General features: G+C 50.7%; 1 protein-coding gene across 1 annotated transcript in view; it reads right to left on the minus strand.

The window, feature by feature from the left end:
* The window catches only part of DIPK1B (divergent protein kinase domain 1B), a 41,266-nt gene extending 24,109 nt beyond the window's left edge, over positions 1-17,157 (minus strand). The window contains exons 1-2 of the mRNA XM_024206630.3: positions 16,591-17,157; positions 4,855-4,989 (exon numbers count right to left, since the gene is read on the minus strand). Of these exons, the coding sequence (XP_024062398.2) occupies positions 4,855-4,989; positions 16,591-16,653 (198 nt within the window). The 5' untranslated portion in view covers positions 16,654-17,157. The remainder of the gene's footprint in view (positions 1-4,854; positions 4,990-16,590) is intronic.
* Between the last annotated feature and the right edge of the window lie 1,312 nt (positions 17,158-18,469).

Raw genomic sequence — 18,469 nt, forward strand, 5'->3', positions numbered from 1 at the left:
ATTTGCCCCAGCCCTGGAATGCTCATGGCACCTCTGCAGGTGGAAGTGACCCCTGCCTCCTCCTCCCCTGTGGGCCCGTGCGGCTCATCTGTGGGTGACAGGACCAGGCCGAGGCCTTCCTGGTCTGCAGTGGAAAAGACCCTTCATGGCTTTAAAATAAGAATTAAAAAAGGAGATGAACGTGCCGCTATTTCATTCTAATCTTGACAGCAGAATTTACATCCTTAACGAATAACTTGTTAGGAGCTATTTAGAACCCCAAAGGGAGATGACAGAGAGTTAACGATAAAATTGATGGACAGCGTTGCATCGTTTATTCAATATTGTCTTTCTCGTCGCTCCCCCCATCCGCCATCCCTTTGGGTTTTAACAGCTTCCCAGAGCTGGCTGGTTCAATTAGACAGCTCAGCCTGCACGCCAGATGAAGCATTTTTCAATCCCACTAACATCCTCCCTCCCCCACCGCTGCTTTCTTCCTTCCTACTATCGGATTAGAACGTAACAATGTTACCACGGCCATTTGCAGGAGTCGGTTAGGGCTGGTTAGTGGGGTTGGGGGGAGAGTTAATCTGTCTCAATGAAACCCACAGCTCCAGCCAGGAAATACATTTCAGGGAATTTAAATGGAGTGAACACACACACACACACACACACAAACAAACCCTCACACGTGCACAAGGCTGCACAGACACAACCATGCTCACGCCAACAGGCATACGCACTCAAACATGCGTGCGCAGATGTTCACAAGCATGCACGTACACACACAAGCACGTGCACGCCTATATATACAAGCATCCATGCCTGTTGACACACAGTAGCTCTTTTTATTATTGTGCAAAATACCATTAATCCCATAGCAAAGAGATCTGTCCTGCAGGGTCTGAGCCGGAGAGATACTGAGAGCATTGCATCAGGGGGAGTTCTGGGTGCTCAGGATCAGGCCCAGAAGGATTTTCTTTGCCAGACTAGGATTTGTATAACAGGAAGACACTGGACTCCATCCTATGACCCTGAGCGATGGCTACCTGTCCATCTCCGTGTGCATTTTGCATTGGCACAGGACATCCCTGCATTTGGGGGGCATGACCCCCCCCACACACACCTCAAAAAATCCCTCTCCCACCCATTTGCCTTTCTAGCCATCTTGTCAGTTTGGGAGGTTTGCACAGCAGGACAAACTTCTCCCAACACAACAACAGGCTGCAATGGGCCCCCCAGGATGTTTCTGTGCGACGTCACCATAGCTTCATGCTGCAATCCAGCCCTCAAACCATGTGGAGGTTGTGTCCCAGTGTCAACACATGGCACAGGAGTCTCAAGGTGGGGTCGCTTGCTCGGCCCCCCACAAATAGCCATTCAGGCAGCTGTGATCATTGCTCGTGGGATGTGTATTCACCCCAAACCAAATCAGCATGAGGCTGGAAAATTCAGCTTCCCAGGCATGTTGGTATAATACACTGGCTCAAGGCATTCAGCTCTGGCTCTCCCTCTAGTCTCTGCCCCCATCCTTCTCCTACTCCCAGATGAAAGACTTAGGACAGGATTTTCCAAAGTGACTAGTGATCCTGGCTAGAGCAGGCCCAACCTGAGTCATTTTGAAGCGGTCTGATTTGAGGGGTGTTACAGTTCAGCTCTTCTGAATATTATGCCCCTTTGAGGCATCTGAAGTTGATTACTGAGGCACCCAAAGTCACTAGTTGCTTTCGCAAATCTTGGCCTTATTCCTGCAGCTCAATAGTAGATGCTTGTGCATTGGGTACCCAGATCCCACCCTCCAGCCGATGGTACTGTCTAGACGTGTTAGCACAGCTCTACACGCTGGCTGTCCCATCTGCCCTGCTGGGTCTCTCATATCTGGCTATCGGCTCACATCCTCTAGTGTCAGAGGACCCTTCTCCAGCAAGAGAGCGGACAGTGTCCTAGCACACACAGGAGGGAAAACGTTGTAGAGTGGGAGGAAGCTGCTACCTTCCCCAGGATCAACAGCACCTCCACACCCTGGATGACGCGTCAGTGGGTGGATCTCCAGGAAATAGATGGGTTGGAGATCAGGAGGCTGTCTTGGCAAGTGGCCACATTGGCAGGGCTGGGTTTTAGGGAGGGGGCTTTGGAGGAGGGAGGCAGAGCAGAGAGCGACCGTGGAGTGATGCCACTTCACAAGGCGGCAACCTTTGCAACTTCCTGTCACTCCTTGAGGCCGTCGCCTTCTCACATGTGGTGCCTGCTCTTCCCCACATGCCGGGGGGGGACAGGGGGTTGCTGACACCATTGCTGAGTGCAGGGGTAAGGGGCTGTTTTTGTCTCGTGCCTGCTATATGAAGTCAGGGGCCTGGTCTCAAGCCCCGAAGACCAGCTTTGTGAGCTGGAGCAGGGTCAGGGCCTTGTCCTGGCAACAGTACTGTGAGAAGGGGTAGACATGGACTCATTTTTTAAAGGAGATCTGAACTGAAGGGGCCCTGCCCCCGTTCTGGGACTCCAGGGGGGCCCACTAAAGCCGACTCGGGGGCCGGTGTTATTTCCATGGCGGGAGGCTGGGTGAGAGCAGAGGTGAGCTGAGACGAAGCAGAACCCAACAAGTGTTAATGGGGTTAGGAAGGCAGTAAGAAGTGAGCCAGAGAAGCAGAAAATTCTCCGGCATCTACGCCTCATTACACCGCTGAAAACTCTTGTGTATGTTAACTGTGGCATATACGATCTTTGATTCCCCACTAATTACAGCTATCGGGTGAATACTAAGTGGGCTTCTTTGCAGGTCGGAGGTTTCTGGCACTGGGAGGTCACAGACGGGAAGCACTGGGCGAGTGTCTGGGACAACCAAAGGGGTGTTCACTCTAATTAGACGTCTATTCATAAAGCCCAAGGAGCCTCGTAAGAAGCACCGTGATGGTCTGAGGCAGCTTTCCAGCCATCACCCTGTGCAATCATGTAGCAGCACTTTGTGGGGCTGCTTGCTCAGCACATCTGGAGGCTGCTGGGGAGGGGAAGAGCTGCCCAGGACGCCTTCAGGGCACCGGGCGTATTGGCGCAAGGTGAGAAGGAGTGAGCAGGGGCGAGTGCACTGCAGAGCAAGGACCCTACCACATCGGTTCATGTTCTTAGTTATTTGTGTTACCAGCAAGCCCCCAGTCAGAGCTCCATACACACAGAGTTTGAGACAGTCCCCAAAAAGAGATTCTCCCCATGGTACCGAGGGGGAACTGGCACCAAGGCGAGGTGACTGGACCAAGGTCTCACAGAAGGAGTCTGGGGCAAAGCTGTGATTTGAAGCCAGATGTCCTGCCTGGGGTCCCTTCCAGTCGTATGCATCTGTGACTCTGTGACAGGAGTCCCAGCACGAGGCCTTCCTTGCAAGGACATCTCTCCTCTCCAGGTTACTCCAGCCGAGTACCAGGAGTGGGGCCTGAGAGAGGAGAGTCTGGCTACATGTCTGCTTAGCATGATGAGGCTGGCAGCCAAGCCCAGGTCAGCTCCTCAGACACACTCATTCCCGGCCCTACTTTACCCTGCCCCCATGGGCGTGCAAGGGGTTGAGACTCCGCATGGCCCCGTGCGAGACTGAACTCATTCTGACAACCCCCGCTGCACACAAGGCCCTTGCCACACATTCACGCCATGCGTTCATCAGGAAACGTTTTCCACATTGTTCGCCTCGCGCCATCTCTGCCCACACGGACGCGTTCCAGTCTCAGATCCCCCAGCAGCCGGCTCATCCAGGAGGTACTCAGATATTAGGGGGATAAAGGCCGTACAGCTCCCTAGATATGTTACCAAGCACAGCAGATCATCTCCCCACAAAGGGAAAGAGCCAGGTCCATGCCAAAAAGCCCTCCAGCATCATTTGGCTACAGTCATCCGCTCTCTTCCATCGGGGAGAAAACAGAAACCTCCCCCGACTCCTGGCCCCTTATAAGAACTCAAACCAAACCTCATCTCAGTCCTGCAATGCTAAGATCCGAGATGAGGCCAAGCCACAAAGCCGGGGCTGGAGTTGCGTCCACACTTTTCTCCAAAGCTTGGGGATGGTCGGGAATTTTCTGAGGAAACTTTTTTTTGCTGGAAAATGCCAATTTGTCAGAACCGAAACCTGTCACGGAAGCAGCTTGGGTCTGATGTTAATGTTTCTCAGACCTGGGGACAAGTCTCTGCTCTGCCTGGGACTCTTTCTCTCTGTTTTTTCATACAAATAATCTCCGACACAGAATGACAACAAATGACTAAATCTCGAAACGGTTCGTGAACAGGAATTCTTGTTTTCTGGCCAGCCCTAGTGTTGTTCTGTCCCTAGGGGGCAGGATCAACCCGTTGTGGGAACTGAGACCACAGCAAAGAATGGGAAGGGATGCCAACATCCCTGAATTTGGTGGGCTTCTTGTCCAGGGACTTGGTTCATCCATTATAGAAGCACACACCAGCTATGAAATGTTCATCAGGCTCTGAGCCTCTCCACAGTATGTGAGTGCCTGGATCTTTAGCTGGGCTGTTTCTTCACTTCTGAAATGTGAAAACATCATGGAACAGGCTGTTTCCCCTCCATTGCCTGGAAGCCGAAGCACCAGAAATCTCTCAGGAAAGCGTCTCCCCTATGAGATTCTCAGCCCTCTCCTCTCTTAGTTTTATATATGGCCCCTTTCATCCTCAAGAACTCTCAAAATGCGTTAAAAGTGACATCCAAACAATCACAGTGATCGCTTCCCTCGGTGAAATGTAGCCAGGACTTCCGAGTCCGGTCCCCTGCTCTGATGACACTACCTCCCAATGGCCCAAGTCCCCCGCTCCCCTTCCTGAGGGCTTTGAAAAACACACAGATCTGAAGCAAAGCAGCAGGAGCAAGTGAAAGTCGCCAGCACTCACGATTATCATCTGGCAGACGTGACCTCTGCACAGTTCGGAATAGGATGAGTAATGCATGTACACCACCCAGCTGCCCACGAAGATGCCCAGCCAGGCAAGGAAAAGATATTTCACTTTGATGCCAGGGAGACGACTCTGGAAAAAAGAACAGGAAAATGCCAACGTTACATACAAGGAATATAAAAGTTAACGCTTGAAAAGGGCTAGGCAGGGGGTATACTGTGACTTATTACACTCCCAGTGGTGATTTCACCGGTACGTTGTCCGTCCTCCTAACCCCGGCTGTTGTATTCACCTGTTGCCTTGCTGAGCTTTGAGTGTGAACTCTCTGGGGCAGGGACAGTCCTGTGTCATTTTTGTTATTTGCATTGTAGTAGTGTATGTTTGTACAGCTCCTAGCACAGTGGCGGCAGTGATCCCGGATCGGGGCCTTTGGGCACTACTACAGTGCAAATAACAAAAAGGAGGCAAGTACAGAGAAGAGGATTTGGGCCCCATGGGAGGAGCATTGCTCTCCTTCCTCTAAGGATCAGGTAGAATAAGCAGGTGGCCATGGGTGAGTCTCTGCAGGGAGCAGCAGTATTAAGGTTTTGGCGGCGGTCCCCATAGGGGACATATCGTACAATGAGGATCCCCCATAGGCCAATTGGTTCAGACCATGGCTGGTGGAACTTGGCCATTGAAGTCAGTGGAGCACTGCTGATTAACACCAATTTACCCCAGCTGGGGATCTGGCCCCAGTGGCCTCTGGGCATGGAGGGAAGGAGCAGGAGGAAAGTGCAGGAGTCACTCCCCTTCCCCGCTCCAGCAGCCGTCTTGAATTTAAAGCAGGCCGGGCGGAGCAGTTCGGTGCATTTATCACTGGGCTGTTTTTCACTCCCAGAATTACTGGCAGGTACAAAGCAAATCACATCAGAGACACCCACAGCAAGTTCTGCTCCTGCACAGTCCTTCCTAGGGGAAAAAGCAATTACCCTCCTCTCAATCCCATTGTGTATGTCTACACTGCACTGTAGACCCAGGCTCAGACTCAGGTTGGAGACCAACCCCGCCCTTCTGTCCACACACAAATCAGTCTGACTCGAGTCAGCTACTCAGGACCCAGGTCCTAGGACCCACCTGGCACGGGGGATCTGAGCCCGAGTCCCACTGAGACTTGAGTCCAAGCCCTGTCATTTTGCAGTGCGGATGCAGCTCAAGCCGCAGATCCAAGTCAGAGTCTGCGTAGGGCAGCATGGACCCATTAGCCCAGGTGAGAGACCACAGGTCCAGCAATTGTAAACCCAGGTTTACAATGCAGTGTGGATGCTCAGGCCTGGGCTTGGAAACACTGAGTCCACTAGCCCGGGTCCCACTGACCCAGGCTTACCATGCAGTGTAGACACACCCGTGCTGCCCTGCTGCACAAAAGCCCAGCTGGAGGGAGTGTCAAAAGCCTCAGGCTGAGATCAGAGGAGTCTAGCTGGTTTCTGCCCAACTCTGATCATTTTTTTCACGGATTATAGCCCCAATTAAGCTGAAATGGGGCTTTTGTCAGCCCCTAAGGAGGGGAATTGCCGTCGAAAAAGCTTATTACATGTGGAGGCGGGAGGAGAAGGTCACCGAACAGGCTGTAGACATGCATTGACTATCAGGGGAAATATCCTAATGGCAGACACATGTGAGCTGTGTGTGTGGCCATGGGCATATGTATTCACGTGTGTATCTGGGAACATACCCATTGGGGGAGTGAATGTGTGTGTGTGAGAGTGTGCGTGTGTAAGGGAGTGACTGCGACCCAGATCCTTATGGGCAGCTATACATCTTGGAGGACCTGGGCCAGGGAGATCCGAGTGCTGTGTCTGCATGTGTTCGGGAGGCACGCTCACGTGATTACATTTCCACACGGAACAGTCTGAGCACCAGCAGGAACTTCAGACTTTCTGTTCTCGGTAACCCTTTTTCTAACCTTTATTTGGATTTCTCTACACACCCCAATCTCTCAGGTAACTATGGCTGCGAGTAGGTCATTTGCAAATTAAAGAAAAGGAAGATTATGCTGTGAGGATCCGAGACGTTGGCCAGACTCTTCAGGACGATGGAGATGGGGAACCACATGTCCTGAAACCCGGGAGGCGAAACCACATGCCAGCTGACTCCTAGGTTTGGGGTGATGTCGCTGTGCCCCAAGGTGATGCAGCTGTGTCACTGCGATGCAAGAAACATCAGCCCTTTCCAAAGCAAATATTTTCTGTTATGTGAGAAATGAGGGGCAGGGGTCTACAGAGCCCTTTCCCCGCCTTCAAGTCCCTAACCCCATGCCGGTGTTTTGGTTCAGTGCCAGCTCAGGGGGGCGGGGAATCACCCCTGTGATCATGTGCAGCCCCTGGGGCTCTCTTTGAGCTCCATCTCCCCTGCACAGAGCCGCTCCAGCGCTGCCTTGCTTGTGAGAGCTCACAGTGCAAGCGCCTATCTCCCGGCACACGCTGGGCTCAGTCGGTGTATACCGGTGTAGCTCAATTCACTGGGTTGGTTTGCAGCAGCGGAGGCGCTGACCCTCTTATGAAACTGTTCCAAGGGCTTGTTAAAAAAACTACATTTCCTAGATACAATATAATCCCAGGGCAGGGATTCCAGTCATCCATAAATTCTCTAACACTGCCACTGTCCCCTTGGCAAGGGGCCCTGGGATAAAATGGTTCTATGCTGCCATATACAGCTGGAGACATCGCCTGTTGCTCCTTCAGGACACCTCGTGTACATGGAACAAAAACCCCAAGCACTGTCAGGATCTGTCCTCTGGTGTCCGTGCCTTGTCGTGGTGGGACAGCTTGCGTGCTCTAACGATCCCCAGAGTCTGTGTCGGCGGGGGCTTTTTGCTCCGGGCAGGTTCAACCAGGCTGGATTGGTCTGTGGAGGAGAGGCCGGACAAAACAGACACCCTGGTCCTCCAGGTTGGGGGTTAGGCACAGGGCTACCAACCCTGTCCCGTAAAAAATAAAATATGTTACGGAAACAGCAGCGGAGAAAATCGACTGTTACTGTGTGTGATGGCCCGCAGGAGTCAACAACCCGTAGGACTGGCAGCGGTGAAAGCCAAGAGGAAGCCACTGGCATGAAGACTGAAGTGCTCACCACCAAGACAAAAACCAAACATGGTGTTTGGAACACATGGACATCTCAGCAGAGATGAGACGCTTCAGCTTACACATCCTGGGTGTCAGCGAGAGCAGATGGACGGGATCAGGAAGATTAACAACAGCCTCAGGCCATGTGCTTCGGAGGGACACTGATTCCATCACCAGAGTAGCAATAAGATGGACACCTGAAGGCAAGCGAAAACGAGGACGCCCGAAAACAACATGGTGAGGAGCTGTGGAAGCCGAGCTGAAAAACCTGGGGCACAGCTGGGGAACCATTGGAAGACTTGCCAGAAACAGACAGGGGTGGAGGAGCTTCGTCGCTGCCCTAAACACCAGAGACGTAATGGGAACGTGATGATGATGATGACTGTCAGGTTCTTACCTCTGGGTTTTCATTCTGGAGAGTTCACGGGAACAATGAATAATGAATGGTCTGTCAAAGGCATCAACAATATTCCATGCAAACGACGCCGAGGGTCATAGGCTGATTTGTTCCTGGCATTAAGATGGTAATTTCTCCCTCTCTGCCCCGGGGCCAGCAAGTGCAACGCCGCTATCTGATATCATCTGGCTGCCCTGCCGTGAGGGTCTTTGCCTGACTTTTGTAATGGGATCCAGGAGTCCTGGTGGATCCCCCGTGCCTCTTAAACAGTTAAGTAGATGTAGCAGCCAACTGCTTCATTTCATCTGCATGTGATGAGGAGGTTGCAACCTTTCCTGGGGAGGAACCTTGCCCCAGTGAGCCAGTCCTTGGTTGGCTCTAGACTGGATTCCTGCACTGCACTCTTCCTGAGGCTGCATCTGGAGATCACTTTGAAACTTCAACTAGTGCAGAATAGCAGCTGCAAACTTAGGACCTGAGCCATTGACCATGGGAGTCTTCCCATTGGCTTCAAAGGACTTTGGATAAGTCCCTTAGTGGCAGAGCTCTTCACAGGAGACTTTGTTTCTAGATGCAATTCCTGGCACTAGTTTTGACTTAGAAAGCACTTTATGGTTGGGATCATGGCTACCACAGAAACGCCCTCTCTCCTCATGTTCTGTCTCAACAGCTGTGATCAGTCAAATCACTCAAACTGAGAGTTCCCATTTTTAGGACCAGATCCAAAGGCCATTGACGTTAATAGGCATCTTTCTATTGATTTCAGTGGGCTTTGGATCAGACACCCAGGGGCTGGAAGTAGGGTATCTTCACTTAGAGGTCACCAGCTGTGGATTCACGCCCCATACTGGTCTGAGAGGCCAAGTTTATTGACCTTCAATGTGTGTTTCAATGCCCCCCTATTTCTGCTGGCTTTTCCTGGAGGGGATGAGCCGGAGGGGCCAGCACGGTTTTAGGAAGTGGTGCAGAAATGTCAGTGAGAACTTCCACTGACACTGGGGGTCACTTTGTTAATTGTTCACTTTGTTATTTCATTAGCGCGTTTCCAGCTGAGCCTTAGAGAGTTCGGCAAACATGGTTTATCAACCAATCAATGTCGCTCTCATTGGTTTATCCGTGCCCACTCAGGGATGTTGTATTTGGGTCTCCAGCAAAGATTATAAACACACTGATCCAGGTAATCAGAGAGTCACATCGGGATGAATCTGACCCACAGTTTCCAGTGAAATAACTAACCAAAATTGGCAACTGTTTCCATTCATGTAAGGCCAGATCTGAATGGACCCAATGGATTTACACCAGTCCACACCGGCTGAGGATTTGGCCCATTACGTTTTCCAAAGCCACTTCTGAATTCTAAATATGGGGCTGTAGCACCTCCTTGATCTAGTTTCACGAACGCGTCTGGTTTTCTGACCTGCTGTCGGAAATCAAGGGCACCAAACTCCCGTTCTTGCATTTCCGCTCGATGGGCTTGAGTTAGCTACATTATTTCAGTTCGATCTGAATCACTGTTTCTGAACTAATTTGCAGATAAGTGTGAAAGCGTCTAGGTTTGAGCAGACATCTTGACACAGTGTGTGCTAACTGCAAATACTGCACCAAGGTGTGAATCAGCCCACACAGCCCTAGGTTAGCAAGCCTTATTTCACCACCAAAAACATTCACCACAAATTAATGGCTGTAAAAAGGGGGACTCTAATTACCACGAGCAGTTGCCAAATATAAGAGATTTGTGGCTATTCCTATTTGACTATGTTGCACTTAAGATCTAAAAACAGCTGTACTCAATAAAGGGACACACATATAATCAGCCACTGGGGCTTTCTCCTGGCAGTTTAATACTGCCCCCAAGGCGGCTTCTGTTGGATCTAGTGGGGGGCCTGATATGGGGCTGTCAAGTGAGACTGGGTGTTTAGTCTAGAAATCAGATCAGTAAGCAAGGTACTCCTATTCTTTTCTATTCCAGTTCTTGGTATCGGAATGTAATGATGCCCTGCTTGGGTCACCTACAGCACTGAATCCAGGACATCTCACGCTACAAGCGTGACCTGGGTCTGCAAGCTTGAAATCAGTAACAGACTCATACTCCTTTTACATGATTCAGCCACTAGAGGGGGACAAAAACACACTGGGCCAATGCATTTCATGAGCAGGAGGCTTCAATAGGAATTTTGCTCAATTAAGGGCAGCACACTTAGGCCCAAACATTTGTAAAGCCACATGGAATCGGAGTCCTTTGGAACACCTGAACATTTATATTGTCCCGGTTAGTCTGGTTATTTGTCTGACTGTAGGTGTCAGTGTACTGATTTCAAACTGGCCCAGGAAAACTGATGGAGGAATCTTCATGAGTCAGTGTCTTTGGATTATCTCTGATGGTCACAAAGCTTCACCGGGTGCCTTCACATTGATAGCTTAAAAGGAAGAAAGTGGCTCTATTGCATTGGCCCAAGCAGCAAGGCCAGAAACTCCTGTGTGGCCAAGAAGAGAGAGCTGGTTCAGCAGGTAGAAGCTAGCTCCAGCAGTATGGACAACCCCAGGTGTTCACAAATCATGAGTCAGTCGCCACCCCACCACAAAAAAATCATGAGATTTTAAAAAATAATATTTGCCTTCTGGTGTTTAAGCCTTGATTCTGATGTATTCACATGATTCCAGCAGCTGGGGCTTTAAGAAAAAAAACACCAAATATCCTGAGACTCGCAATAAAATTGCCAGAGTTTGCCACACCACTACAAGCTCAACATTCCCACTGAGGTGCTTGGGAGCCTCACCCAAGAACTACAGGACAGGTCCCTAAAATGTTAGGGTTCTTTATTTTATACCTGGTCTCCATCTGTGGAGCAAGCCAGCCAATTATTCCAGAAGACAACACTAGTGGCTTTTCCCCCCTTGATGAATTTGATCCAAATACCAATTGCCTTTGGCCCATTTGGCCATTTTATTCTTTTTTAAAAACCCAGCTCCTTGGCTGAGCCTGTCAAAGAGGTTTGCTGGGACAAGCTGCCAGGGCTGGGATCCAATCTCCAGAGAGTCAACTCTGGATGGGCCTGGGCAGCAACATTTTGGATCTAGATTCTGAGCACCCCAAACTCGGAAGGTGTTTGGATCTGGCAGTTCGGATGAGGCCCTGATTTAATGTCAGCGCATCACACACATAGGTTCATAAATCCGTGCAAGCCAGTTACAGGAGAATAGTATATGTTATATTGGGGCAAGTGATTAGAGAGAGAGAGAGATTAGATGATAACTGAAGAGATGAGAGGCTGCACTCATGTTATCCTATCTCCGTTTTCAAGGGAAGTTACATATCCTAACAGCTCAGCCATCAGCCCAATGATGGTCCAGTCAACTATGTGCTCTCCCAAGGTGGGTATTGGAAATGCCATTTCTTAGGATATGTGAAACTTGCCTAGACAATGTATTCCAAGATACACTGTAGGGATGGACTAGATAATCGAATGGGCCTTTTCCATCTTGAGCTGCTATGAGTGGCATAGTGCAGCCTTCATCCGCTGAGTTAATTTTTTCCAAGCCATTGAATAACTGACCATGTGTAAGCAACCCACTCTTGCCCTGAGTGATGCAGCGTGCCCGTGTATTTCACATGAAATGAAGGGAAATCAGACCCCTGACCTTCCTAGCATGGTCCTAGAAGACAGACATCTCTATTGCAGCTCCCAGTGCCACGGTCTCCTGCTCCTTTTATTTCACTTCTTTGCCTTCCCCGTGAATTGCAAGAGGAAATCCTCCTCCAAATGGGGCACGTCAGAGCTGAGACAATCGGTATTAGAGTTTCCAACGCCAGGGCTACTTCTGCTCTCAGTTAAACCAGTGGAATCCAGAATAAATCCACTGAGCTAAAAATCTCAGCGTTACTCTGGATTTACACCAGAGCTGTTTGTACGGCATCAGCCACAATGCGACTGGCCCCTCTCTATAAATAATAACAGGACCCATTTGTCTAGATTTATTTAGAGCTGGATCTTCACTTTGCATAAATCAGCATAACTCCACTGAAGTCAGTGGAATTCTGCCAGTTTACACCAGCTGAGGATCTGGCCCTTCGGGTTTAATTTTTTCTGGTTTTATGAGTAACTCCACCCACCAAGCTAAAAACCTTGAGTGATTCTAGGTTCATATGGTGTAAATCAGAACAGAATTAGGCCCCAGAAGGGATCTGTTTGTTTGCTTGTTTGTAGGTATTTAGTTTTCGGCAAACTATGGGCCACTTTCCGGGAAATCAGAAGGAATTTGTACTGGTGTTTAAAAGGTCACTTTCCTTGGCTAATTATTAGGTAACCCCTAAAGGCAGGGATCAGGGCCCCCTACCAACTAACACAAAGACACTTCCCTGCCCCAGGAGCTCACAGTGCGCTGCAGGTGAATGAACAGACGAAAGGGAGGGAGTGGGGCTGGGAGGACAAGAGAACTGCAGACAGGTGTGTTCCAATCCCCTCTGAAACCCTGAGAACGAGTGACAGATCTTCTGCTCCCACTGGCTCCCTCTGCAGGCAGTTTTCATCCCAGTGAGGACGGACACATTTGGGGTATGTTTAATGTATATTTCACAAAAATCTATTCTCAATATCGGACGGGGTTTTACCGTAACACCGGACCCTCTCATTAAGTTCAACTACATCTGATCAGCAGCTAGCGTCTGCCCTTCCTTTGGCCAGGGGACAGTGGGTAGGCTGAATAACAAGCTCTCAGCTGGCCAGCAGGAGTCTTCAGTGCCTCCTGTTTGAAGTGCCACAGATACTTGGCTGGAGTTAACTTCAAAGGCGAAACTGACAGAGCGCTCAAAGGCTGCCTTGTCTCCTTTCTTTTGCCACAGCTCTCCATGACCTGCCAGCCATTCTCATGCCTACCTAGCCGCCCCTCTGACGATGCTCTTTCGGGATAGATGTGGGACTGGGGCCAAAAAGTGCAACATCCATTCTCTTCTCCGCTGGGCTTTACTAGCGGATTGACTGTTATTTCACTACAGAGAGCATCAGTGCGTTTCAAACCCGCATCCTTCCAGAGTAACCTCGGTGTCATTCTGGCTCTTTTCAAAACAATTTGCCCCATGGCCTGTATATTTGTACTGTTTCTTTAAATCGGTTGCAGGAAGCGAGAGAAGATGGGCCTTGGGTTCTCAGCAAAAGCTCCCCATTGAAGCCTGGAGACACAGAGAGTAGCTTTAGGGATAATGCTGGTTTTTCCCTTATTCTAATGGAGTTCAGTTTTGGAGGAAAAAGGCTCTTTCTGTGATTCTTTACTACTGCCAACTGCCAGGCCTTGCTAACAGAGAGAGAAACTCAGGGCTTGTCAATAAGATTTCCCATGACTCTTACATTAAAGGAGTAAACTGTATAACAGGCAAATTTTTTAAAAAGCAAAATACAGCCTCACAAACAACACTGGTTCAGGACCATTCTCAGCGCACACCAGGCTCTCACCGACCGAGGTTCTCTAGCCAATGAATATCAAGTTCCTTTCTGTCGGCATCGCATTTCTGATTTCGTAATTTGACGAAGCAGATCAAAATCAAATGTGCACACATCAGCTGCCAAATGCACTGATTTCACACAGACACCCAGAGGCGGATTCTCCACTGCCTGGCACCTTACGGCAGCATGTGCACCTGGGCAAAGGGAGCGTGAAATGCTATCAAATCAGAATCCGACACTCACGCTGGTGCTGGCATTTTACTCCCCACTTTGCCCTCCCTGGGCCAAATCCTCAGCTGGTGCAAATCAGCACCACTGCAGTTTACATTTACAGGGCTTGATAGAGGGTTGTGGAGAGAGAGAGAGAGAGAGATGGGTGTGTATGGAGATAGATAGATAGATAGATGGGTGTGCATGGAGATAGATGGGTGTGCATGGAGATAGATGGATAGATAGATGGGGGATACTTGGGGATAGGTTGAGGACCTGGCCCCCACTTTGCCCAAGTATAAATGATGACACAAGGTGCAGGGCACAGAGAATCAAGCCTTTAAGGCTTCAATGAGACCTCTTGTGCGAAGAAGCCGAGCTGGATTTGGTCCTTAAACAGCTCGGCTGGTCTCCTGATCTTGCCTTGCAGGGTTAACACAGCGAGTACTCGGAAAAAGAACTACGGCACTAATCCTAATGCAAGTGCAAAAGGCTGCTAAGTATTGCCAGAGCTGCACAGTTCGCACAAGAGGAGCAGAGCGCAGTAACGAGATGCCAAAATGGATGGCTAACATGCTCGACTGTTTCTGTTCCGCGTCGGTGGGGGCTCGCTGTCTGACACTCCCTTTTCCATGCCAGGGACTGATTTCAAGTCCTGCGTGTAAAGCCCACGCTGCTCCTCATGTACAGCAGCACCCCCACTGCCCATTTCAATGCCATGATTGAGCATTATAAGGAAAGCAGAGAGCTTGGCCGGCTCAGATGCCCTTCACCTCTGAGATCAGGACTGAAAGGAGCCAGCAGAATGCTTTCAGCTCAGCTCCTTCCTGGGCAGCGGTCCCCATCTCATTGTGATTGTCCCACATGCTTTGGCACAGGGCCGAGCTAGGACTGCAAATTAGATCTCTGCTGCCAGGACTGTGGTCACTCCAGTCAGAGAGGGGTTGAGAGGGCAGTAGGAAATACATCATTCTGCAGGAACAGATCTGCCATAGCTGAGAACTTTGCTCTTTAACAGCTCCCTGGACCTTTTGGGGTTTGCTGGATTTCTCTCTCCTTTTTTCCCCTTGCCATTCCTCTCATTTTCTCTGCCATTCTTTCCATTTCTCCCCCAGCACTGGCCCTAATGGATCATAGGAAATCTCCTCCTCACATTAGCCCATTTTCCATCTAATCAAACATGTAAGAGCAGCTGAGATTGTTCCTTCAGCTCTAATGGCCACCTGAAAAGACGAGCATCATTGCTGGCTTCAGTGTGACTTTTTCTGGCAGAACATTCATGGATGAGGAACTTCTGCTCTCCAGAGTCAGATCTGCCCCCACCCAAAAAAAAATCAGTGAGCCCCAAATCCTGCTCGTTTTCCTTGAAATTCCCTGGAAGTTTTGCCTTGAGTAAGAACCTCAGGTTCTGTTGCTAGGTTCTATTCCCTGCCACTCCAAAGACCTCCTGGGAGATAATCATTCCTAGTCCTACTTCTCCTCTATGAACCAGACTTTGAATCCAGTTAGGTCGGCATGCCAGAGAAAAAAAATAATCGTTCTAGACTGGTACATTGCTGCATTGGCTCGTTCCATTATTTATGTAAGGACTGATTGATTAACTGGCTCTTTCATGCTATGTAGAGGCAATGTGGGTTCTTCCCAACATGAAGTTCACAGTTAAACTTCCTGTTATGCAATTGGTGTGCGGTGCTGTTCCATATTTACTCCATGTAGAATAATCCAGGATCACTTTTCAAAATCAAGCTAGAGAGTGGGGGGGGGGGAGCATTAGTGGTTAAAATATCTCACTGCAAACCAGTGGATTAAGGGCTTGATCCAATGCCCCTTGGAGTCAATGGAAAGACTCCTGCTGATTTCAATGAGCTTTGGATCAAGCCCTAAATACAGTGGCGCTGAAGCTGAATATCCATCTATTTGCTTTTTTCATTACATGCACACCTGAGATTTCATTCATAGCAGGGTCAGAAACAGACTTACAAACGTAGCATCCAGACTGACCCTGTCCAGCAACTACAGGGAACCAGTCCCTCTTATCAAATTAAAATAAACTAAAAAATCCTCAGGGGAAATGGAAAAAGAAACCACCAGAATGACTCACAGCTCCCAGGGCTGGAGGTTTTCCTAGTGTTTGCTACAGGAAACCAGCATTCTGCAGGAGAAGAACATGCGCTTGGTACCAGGGAATGGTTTTGTTGGACTCTTCCCCTCCATCCATCTGTCATATGCCCATAAAACTAAACCGCCACAATTTTCATCTCTCTCTGTGTATCCAGCACCCGGACAATGGAAAAGCAAAGGTGCAGTGAAATTAACCATCTGTAAGTGTCCCCCCCATGGGAATCCCTTAGGGAATGATGGGGGAGGAGGGGGTTAAATCCACCCCCCTCCCTTTTTTTTTAAATTTCTTTCTCCAAATTGCACTAGGTTGTTCAGGATCAATCCGAGGGGCCGGACATGGGCTTAACTTTGTAGGTATCTATTTATTTCCAACTTGGGATCAAAGGCAGCGCCCCCCCTCCAGCCTCCGGCGACGCAGGATGTACCCCCACCAGGGCAGCCGTCCCCTCACCCCCGTCCTCACCTGCAAGCCCTTGGAGAGCGGGCAGAAGAGCACCAGATGCACCAGTCTCCGGAGCCGCCTCATGCTGCGGGCTCCCCCGCCGCCCCAGCTGGGGCTGGCCGAGCCGCACGGGGACTCGAGGCCGCTCCCCTCCCTGCTCTCCGGCGCCGGGGGGGGGTCCGGCGGCAGCCCCGGGGGCGGGAGCGGGGGGCCGGGGGAGGAAGCCCCCTCCCGGGCGCGCAGCTCAGCCCCCGCCGCCAAGACAAGCCTCGGGCGCGGCGGGCTCCGCGGCTCTGCTCCCCGCCGGGGGCGGGCTGGCTACCGAGCCCGGCTGCTCGGCGGCTGCATCGGGCACGGGGGCGCGGGCAGCGCGGGGCGAGGGCAGCCGCTGTCCCCGCCGCTGGGGCATCCCCCCGGCCCGGAGGCGGCGCGGGATCAAGCCCAGCTCGCTCCGGCCCCGCTCAGCCCCACGCCTGGCCGGGCCCCGGGGACCCCCCAGGCGCCTTCCCCGGGCCGGTGCATGGGGACCCCGGCGCCGGGCGGACACCTCCTCCCGCGGCTGCGGGGCGAGCGGCGGGAGCTGCAGCCGCGATGCCGTCTGGCTCCTAGCGCAGCGCAGAGCCCGAATTAAAGGGGAAGGCGAAGGGAGGCTTTCTGACGGCCGATAGGGAAGGGGAGGGGGGGTTGCTTTCCACTCCTCCCCCCCCATCCCCTGCTGCGCTGAGCGCCCCCCCGCCCCCAGCCTCCATCGCCCCCCGCCGGCTGGTGCTTGAGTCAGTCAGTGTTTGGGGGGAGCCCTTTGGGGGAGATGAACCCTGGTGAGATCTGGGGGGCCCCGTCGTGTACCGCAGGCAGGGGAATAGAGAGACAGGTCCCCAGTTTCTTTTCAATCCAGCAGCCCTCTTGGGGGTTTCCAGACCCCATTAAAGGCCCTCAAGGAACAAGGCTGCTCTGGCCCCTAGATAGAGGCACTGGTTGCTGAATGAGCTTCCCCCCTCTCATTTCAGTGCAGGAGACCATTTATTTGCAGAGTGCCCCCAAAGCGCGCCAGGCTCTTTGCTGCCAGATAAAATGCAAGGACTTTAGCCCATGAAATTACCCCCCGGGGCTGTCATCTTGCAACTACATCTGCTAGCCCTGGCCCACGCGGAGCCCACACGAGCAGGTCCCATTGCAAGATTGTGGTGGGGGTGACAAAAATCTTGTTGCATACCTGTCCCTTCTAATAAACCTAGAGCTATCTATCTATCTATCTATCTATCTATCTATCCCCATCCACCCATCTATCTATCTATCTAGCCCCATCCACCCCATCTATCTATCTATTGTAGGTACCTATATCGCCCTTATCATTATAATGTCTGAATACCTCATCTGAAGTCTCATTCAACTTCAGAAAGTATGCCCAGAAAATGTATCCTTTTCCTGCAAGATGTTCAACTGGAAATAATGTGTTTAGCTGACAAAAGCATTTCAATAAAGACACTGTTTTTTTCTGACCAATAATTTACACATGCGCACAAAAGCACCCTGACCTGTTTACAGTAACTAACCTGTGAGAGCGTTCTCAGTGCTACACATTTCCCTTTTGTTTTATGTTCCAGTAGATGAGGCTTATAATAGAAACTCCACAGAGCTATTCTCATAGCCAGAAGGGACCATCATGATCATCCAGTCCGACCTGCACGCCAGGCCACAGCACCTCGCCCACCCCCTCCTGTAATAGGCCCATAGCCTCTGGCTGAGTTACTGAAGTCCTCAAATCTTGATCTAAAGACTTCAAGTTGCAGAGGATCCACCATTTACACTAGTTCAAATCAGCAAGTGACCTGTGTCACACGCAGCAGAAGAAGCAAAACAAAAAAAAAATTCAGGGTCTCTGCCAATCTGACCTAGGAGA

Source organism: Terrapene carolina, unplaced genomic scaffold, assembly GCF_002925995.2.
Source record: "Terrapene carolina triunguis isolate 2854851 unplaced genomic scaffold, T_m_triunguis-2.0 Scaffold238, whole genome shotgun sequence".
Classification (NCBI taxonomy): domain Eukaryota; kingdom Metazoa; phylum Chordata; order Testudines; family Emydidae; genus Terrapene; species Terrapene triunguis.